Source organism: Leucopleurus acutus (assembly GCF_964270905.1).
Source record: "Leucopleurus acutus genome assembly, chromosome: 17".
Taxonomy (NCBI): domain Eukaryota; kingdom Metazoa; phylum Chordata; class Mammalia; order Artiodactyla; family Delphinidae; genus Leucopleurus; species Leucopleurus acutus.
In genome coordinates, this window is record NC_139159.1 from 82,710,560 (window position 1) to 82,718,060 (window position 7,501).

General features: G+C 65.0%; 1 protein-coding gene across 3 annotated transcripts in view; it reads left to right on the forward strand.

The window, feature by feature from the left end:
• Window positions 1-4,191, forward strand: part of ADGRB1 (adhesion G protein-coupled receptor B1) — a gene marked incomplete at both ends in the record, with an annotated part of 70,659 nt that extends 66,468 nt beyond the window's left edge. For all 3 annotated transcript variants that reach the window (XM_082858381.1, XM_082858382.1, XM_082858383.1), the window contains 4 exons: window positions 1,061-1,749; window positions 3,109-3,144; window positions 3,326-3,436; window positions 3,994-4,191. In XM_082858381.1, coding sequence (XP_082714507.1) covers window positions 1,061-1,749; window positions 3,109-3,144; window positions 3,326-3,436; window positions 3,994-4,191 — 1,034 coding nt within the window. The remainder of the gene's footprint in view (window positions 1-1,060; window positions 1,750-3,108; window positions 3,145-3,325; window positions 3,437-3,993) is intronic.
• Between the last annotated feature and the right edge of the window lie 3,310 nt (window positions 4,192-7,501).

A 7,501-nucleotide genomic window follows, 5' to 3' on the forward strand; every position in this document is an offset into this window, starting at 1 on the left:
CTCTCTGAGCCTCCTGTTCCTTCGTCATTAGTAACATGGCCCAGCCTGGCCCTTGGGCTCGAGAGGAGTGAGCGGCCTGCAGCTGTGGGTGGGTGGTGCTGGGTGGAGAGAAGGCAGGGACCGGCACGGGGCAGCTGGGGGCCCCGGCGAGCGCACAGGAGGCCTCCTGCAGCTGGATCTGAGCAGGGAAGGCCCACGGGGCTCGACACTGGCTCCGACTTAGACAGCCGGTGGGAAGGGACACACAAGGGAGAGGCAGCGAGGGAGGGAGCCTTTTCTGACCCTGACCCTGACCCTGATGCGAGGGGTGGGAAGCAGGTTTGGCAGGGAAGATGGTAGGTTCGTTGGGCCACGGGGACTGGGGGCAGAGCAGGACTGCAGACCTGGGTGCTGGTGTTGGCATCCGGAGGGTGGAGAAGAGAAGGGGCCCGAGACCTCTGGCCATCGGGGAGGCGGGCAAGTGACCAGCGGCCTGGGCAGCTCGGAGGGTGTGTGCTGAGGAGGTGGGCCGCAGGGAGCAGCTGGTGAGCTCTGGAGGCCGGGCGAGGGTGTGACGTGGGGGCCTGTCCACCCAGCAGTGCCAGCGTGAGAGGGTTTCCAGAGGATCAGCCCCGAGTGGGCTGTGGACTGCAGCTCTGGGCCCTCTGTGGGCCAGTGGAGGCTGCACTGACTGGCAGGGGCGAGCCGGGCGGTTGGCAAGCCTGAGCCCAGGTCAGAGGTCCAGGCAGCCTGGTCCCCACTGCTGAACAGAAGAGAGGCTGGCCCCCGGGAACGGCTGTCCCGCCCGCAGTGAGGGGCTGGGTCCCCACACTTCCAGGTGGCCCGGGCCGCCTCTCACTTGCCCTTCCCAGCTACTGCAGGTGGAGGTCATCTGTCCTCTTGTGGATTGTGGAGAGGACAGAGAGGCGCCCCTGCGTCCCAGCCTTGTTTGAAAGGACAGAGAAGCTGCGGCAGCACCGAGCACAGGGCGGGTGCCCAGAGCTGCCAGCAGGTCAGACCCAGCGGGACCCGGAGCCCCTCCGCCTCCGGCCGCCCTGACCCCCCTCGCCTGTCCCTACAGTGCTGAACAAAGACATTGCAGCCTGCCGCACAGCCACCATCACGGGCACGCTCAAGCGACCATCTGTGCCCGAGGAAGAGAAGCTGAAGCTAGCCCACGCCAAGGCGCCCCCCAACTTCAACAGCCTGCCGGCCAACGTGTCCAAGCTGCACCTGCACGGCTCGCCCCGCTGCCCGGGCGGCCCTCTGCCCGACTTCCCCAACCACTCGCTGACCCTCAAGAAGGACAGGGTGCCCAAGTCGTCCTTTGTCGGCGATGGGGACATCTTCAAGAAGCTGGACTCGGAGCTGAGCCGAGCCCAGGAGAAGGCCCTGGACACAAGCTACGTGATCCTGCCCACGGCGACAGCCGTGCTGCGGCCCAAGCCCCAGGAGGAGCCCAAGTACAGCATCCACATCGACCAGATGCCCCAGACGCGCCTCATCCACCTCAACATGGCGCCCGACGCCGGCCTCCCCGCCCGCAGCCCGCCCTCCCGCCAGCCCCCCGAGGCGCCCCCCACCCAGCCGCCCCCGCCCCCGCCCCCGCCGCCCCCGCCCCCTCAGCAGCCCCTGCCCCCGCCCCCCGCCCTGGAGTCAGCGCCCCCCAGCCTGGGGGAGTCTGGGGAGCCCGCTGCCCACCCGGGGCCCAGCACGGGGGCCGGGACGAAGAATGAGAACGTCTCCACCTTGTCCGCGAGCTCCCTGGAGGTAAGGGCAGCCTTGGGGGCTAGTGGACAAGGGACAGGTGCCTTGTGGGCACTGCGGGTTTGGGCGGTGGCTCCACAGGTGGGGCTGGCAGCCACCCTCAAGGAGCCCAGGCCTGGGAAGCCCGGGGGCTGGCATCACCCCTGTTGGAATGAGTCCTGTTGGCAGGAAGGGAACCTGAGGCCTGTGTAGGGGAGGACTTGCCTCCCCCTCCCCCTCCCCCTCCCCTTCCCCTTCCCCTTCCCCTTCCCCTTCCCTTCCCTTTCCCCTTCCCCTTCCCCTTCCCTTCCCCTTCCCTTCTCTCCCCCTCCCCCTCCCCCTCCCCCTTCCCTCCCCTCCCCCCTCCCCCTCCCCTCCCCTCCCCCTCCCCTCCCCTCCCCCCTCCCCCTCCCCATCCCCTCCCCCTCCCCTCCCCCTCCCCCTCCCCTTCCCCATCCCTTCCCCATCCCTTCCCTTCCCCTTCCCCTTCCCCTTCCCCTGCGGGGGAGTGGCAGGGCTCTGCCTGGAGGGGGCAGCATCTACCTGTTCTCCAGCCACGCTCCCTGCACCGCCGGGCCTGCTGGGCCACCGTGACTGGGAGCTTGCGCCTGTGCTGAAATGGCCACTTGTCAGGTGGTTGCCCTCGGTGGTGGTCTCACCCACCACTTAAGGGCTCGAGAGCTTTCGGCCTGGACACTGAGCTAGCCTTGAAGCGGCTTGAGTCTAGTTCCTCCCATGGTTGGGCACTCAGCGGCAGCAAGGCTCCCTTAGACCAACCTAAAACCTGCAGTTGACCCCGAGCCCTGCTCAGCCTGTAGGACAGGGGCTCGGAGGCGGCAGGGGTGGGGAGCAGCCAGGCCCAGCACCCTCGGGGAGCCCCACCCTCCCCAGGCTGGGCTCCCACCTCCTGGCTCATGGCCTCTGGTGAATGCAGCCCCGGGTACCAGTTCTGTGGCCGGCCAGCAGTGCCACGGCCCTGTGTCCAGGTCTCCTTGTGCCTGGGAGCGTGTCCTGGGCCGCCTGAGCTGGACACCCTTGCCCAGCCCTGGCACTGGCCTCAGGGTGGCACAGAAGATGAATGAGGGTTCGCCCACAGGGTGCCCCTGCGTTCTGGGTCCTTGGACTTCTGTTTCCTTACGTCCAGTGGCCCTTCTTTCTATCCACCCTCTTCCTCCAGGGCCCCCGGCTGGGCTCCCGGTGTCTCCGGGCAGGGCTGGCCTACAGGGGGCTTGGGCACTGAGACCGATAGCTTCAGTGTAGTCAGAGGTGTGTCTGCCAGGACCAAGGCTGGGCAGGGGTGAGGGGCCCTGGCCTCCCTCATCCTCAGGCAGGAGCTTGTGGGCTGGGGGATTTGGGGAACTGCACAAACCCTTCTCCCCACAGCGGCGGAAATCGCGCTATGCGGAACTGGACTTCGAGGTGGGTCCTGGTGTCCCTGTCCCAATTACCTGGGCCCAGGCCTTCCAACAGGCAGGGAGGGGCTGGGGAGGAGGACCCTGCCCTGACGGGGAGGCCAGTCCCCAGGAGCCTACGCTGAGTGGGGGCGGGGCAGGGCAGCCCCTCTCCTGGCTCAGGACCGCCGCCCCTCCTCCCCCTGCAGAAAATCATGCACACCCGGAAGCGGCACCAGGACATGTTCCAGGACCTGAACCGGAAGTTGCAGCACGCCGCCGAGAAGGACAAGGATGCACCGATGGGCCCGGACAGCAAGGTCTGGAGGGCGGGGCTGAGGGTGGGGAGGGGTGGGGGGCAGGGTCTCAGGGGCGGAGTCTGGGCAGGGCTGTGGGACAGCCCTTAGGTAAGCTCTTCTCTCTTTCCTCCGGCCCTACTTCGTTCATTCATTTGTTCCTTCACTCAACCCTTCCCAAGGACTGGCCTGACCCAGCCCATGCTAGACCCTAGAGGGACAGGGCAGGTGGATGGGTCTGTCCCAGGGGCCATCTAGAAGCTGGGTTGTGGCTGGGCTGGGGGAGCCTGGGTAAGCTGGACTCAGAGCCAAGCGAGGGGTGCTGGGTGGGAGGCGGCCTCCAGCTGCCCTTCCCTGCAGGCCAGCCCGACTCACCCAACGGCAGGGGTCGCGACCCTCGCGCGGTCCAGGAAAGGCTCTGCGCCTGCGCTCACCCGTCCGTGCCGGGGTCTCCTTGCCGCCCGCACCTACCTGTCTGGTCCCTTCCTCACTATCCGCCTTCTTTTCTCCACTCCCCATCTGTTCTGCTCTGTGTCTCTACGTCGGGGCCCTCACCCCCTCCGCTGCCCGCCGGCCAGCAGCCAGAAAAGCAGCAGACGCCCAACAAGCGGCCCTGGGAGAGTCTCCGAAAAGCGCACGGGCCCCCCGCCTGGGTGAAGAAAGAGCTGGAGCCGCTGCCGCCATCACCGCTAGAGCTGCGGAGCGTGGAGTGGGAGAAGTCGGGCGCCACCATCCCGCTGGTGGGTCAGGACATCATCGACCTCCAGACCGAGGTCTGAGCGGGCGGGCGGCGGCCACGCACCGGGCCACGGAGGAGGGATGCTGCTCTGCCCGCTCCTGCCACAGGATGGGCACAGACACGCTCACGGGCGGCGGGCAAGACCCGCGCCCCGGCCTCAGGGCGCTCGGACGGCGGCCAGGCAGAGGCCCGCAGTGCTGGGACCAGAGCCAGACGGGACAGGAGGCGGCGGCCCCGGTGGGCACAGGGCTCCAGAGGCCCGAAGGTGCCTCAGACTCTGCCCTCCTCCGGCCCAGCCCCGGCGGGCGGGCAGGCCGCCGTGGACAATGGCCAGGCCGGGTGCGGCCAGCATCCCTGGGGTGCCCACCTGAGCTGCTGCAGCAGAGGACCAGCCTGCTTGGCCTGGCCAGCCTGGCACCGTTTTTTAGACCCCCCCACCCCTCGGGAAGCAGCCAGCCCCCCCGCACCCTTCCAGGGCCCAGGAGCCCCTCCCCAGACCCAAGCGGAGAGCACAGCCCTCCCACCTACACCACCCCAGGGGCAGGACCAGAAGCCCACTCCGGGAAGAAGCAGGGGTGGGGAATCTATTTTTTCTCTCCTTTTCTTTTCTTCAATAAAAAGAATTAAAAACCCACGTCCTCACTGTGTGGCCCTCCTCTGTCCAGCACGCAAGCCAGCACCCTGGCAGGCTGGGGGTGGTCTTTGCTGACCTCGGTCCCTGGGTCCGGGGGGGTTGGGGAGGCCTAGTGGGCACCGCGCCCCGCCTGCAGTCAGGCCCATTTCTGAGCCTGAGCTCTGAAATGCTCGCCGAGAGTGCAAGTGCGGGATCCCGCCTCTCCTCCGTGCTTCCAGCAGGGGGCAGCCAGAGCCGCCGCAGGGAGCTGGCTGGAGAACTTCCAGGCTTGGGGGTGGAGGGCGGCTATGCAGATCCCCTCCCCTCAGGCTGTGCACCCCACCCCGGGAAGCCAGACAGAACCCCTGGGCTCCGAGAGGCAACAGACAGAGGCCGCCTGTCCAAAGAGGAGGTGTGCAGGTGGGCCATTTGGAGGCCCAGCACCCCGAGATTATGGGCCCCCAACCGTGTGATCCAAGATGAAACCGATGGCAGGCCCAGCAGAAAGGCGGGGGCACTGCCTGGCACGGGGTTCCCATGGCGGCCTTGCTCTCCCCATTCAGGGCTCAGCTTGTGGGAACCTCACCGGGCGTGGATGCGCCTGTGACCACCCCCCATCCAGAGTCCTCACCAGCAGGTGAAGATGGGATGGGGAGGGGCCCGCTGGGTGCTGCCTCCTGCGTGAGTGACCACAGTGACCGCGGGTGATCACGAATGACCGAGGATGGAGAGAGACACTGGTGACCACGCATGCCTGGGAGGGGCTGAGTGACCGTGACCGTGAGTGACCACAAGTGGCCCTACATGAGTGGACAACAGCGAGGGAGGGAAGTGTGGCCACAGCAGCAGCAGCAGTAGGAGGACGTGATGCTAAGCCCTCCGGTCACACGCGGCCAGCGCTCGGGAACCAGCGCTTCACGAGGGCACATAGTGTCTGAGTCCGATTCTCAACACTTCAAAAAGCCAAAATTGGTGAGATTTGGCAGCAAGACCTGACCCAAACTGAAGCTTGTTGTAGCTCATTTGAACCACTAAATGCACGTGTGCACATTTTAGCGTGTTCCCCCTGGGGTGTTCGGTGAAATCTCACACGTGCACTGTACTAGCTCTAAACCCAGAGAGTCCCGAATTCCAAGCCCATCTGGTCTGGGGTATTCAGATGAGGGCCGTGGCCTGCGCTGGCTCCCTCATCCTCTGGCTGTTACAGAAGGAAGCCAGAGGGTACCTAGGAGCAGAGGGTCCAGGTGGACGATGTCCCGAGCCCCCAGCGACGCCCTCTGCTAAGGTAGCACAGAGCACCAGGCCAGGGTCTGCGAGGCTGGCTTTCTGCAGAGGACTCACCACCGTCCTTGTGGAGTGACCAGCACGAGGTCTTGCCAGCTCCCTGACCTCCCTTGCCCTGTTCATGCCCAGCACCACGTGCAAAAGAAAAACTGAAAGAAAAACAAAAAAGACAAGAGGCACCCAAACCACACACTCCCTGCCTCCAAAAGGAGTGACTCCGGTGGTGTGAACCGCTGGTGTCAAGGCTTTGGCGTGGGACCAGCCTCAGGATTTAGTGAGAGGCCAGGCTCAGGGGTCAGTATGTGACCAGGGTCAGGGCTCACTGTGGACCAAAGGTCAGGCTCAGCATGTGACCAGGGTCAGGGCTCAGCATGTGACCAGGGTCAGGGCTCAGAGTGGGACCAGGGTCAGGGCTCAGGGTGTGACCAGGTCAGAATCATTCTGTGACCAGACTCCAATTTCCCCTCCATCCCAGGTCCTCTTTGCAAGAAGACTGTGTCTTTCTGAGATAGGCCACACACTTTGTTCTGCCTGGGCCCACGTTCACAGCGGTTCAATGCTCTGTGACAGCCTGGCATGGTGACCAGTCACAGAAGTTGCTCTCTGCTCTCTTGCTCTCACTGCAAGAAGCCTGCCAGGGATGTTCCCACAAGACTTGCCAAAACCCTCGGGCCCTGCCTCGGGTCCTCCATCACCTTCTGGTGGTGAGCCCTGTGCTGGGCAGCATTTCGGGCCAGAGACAGTGAGGTGCTCAGAGCTGGGGCAGGGACCACTGCAGGTTGAGGTTTGCCTCTGTATTCATCCAGCTGTTCAGACTGCTGGGCTCCCGACGCAGGACAAGCGCATTGGTCCTGATGGATCTGCAGACGAGAAAGCTGAAACTCATGGCGGCGAGGGAATGCTGCCGGTGCTTCACGTGTAGTGAGGGTGGGACTGCGTCTGAACCCAGCTCTCCTGGTTCTAATTCCTGGATCCTCCCCTCAATGGGTAGACTACCCAAGGGCAGCCACGCCACCTGTCACTGGTGAAGCTGAGAACACGTCCTCTGCTACCCTTCATCTGCCATCAGCAGCACCACCATGCCCAAGGGGGGGGGGGCTAAGTGTGGTGTGGTTACCATGACGAGCAGGGACATGTGCAGCCCAGGGTGGTGGTAACAGTTCTGTGGATGGAGCTGCAGGTCTTGGTAGTCATGCTGGTGGTGGTGATGCTGCTGATGGTGGTAGTGGTGGTGATGGTGGTGGTGGTGGTCGTGGTGGTGAAGGTGGTGGTGATGGTGATGGTGATGGTGGTGGTGGTGGTGGTGGTCGTGGTGGTGAAGGTGGTGATGGTGGTGGTGGTGGTGGTGGTCGTGGTCGTGGTGGTGGTGGTGATGGTGATGGTGATGGTGGTGGTGGTGATGGTGGTGGTGGTGATGGTGGTGGTGGTGGTGGTGGTGATGGTGGTGGTGGTG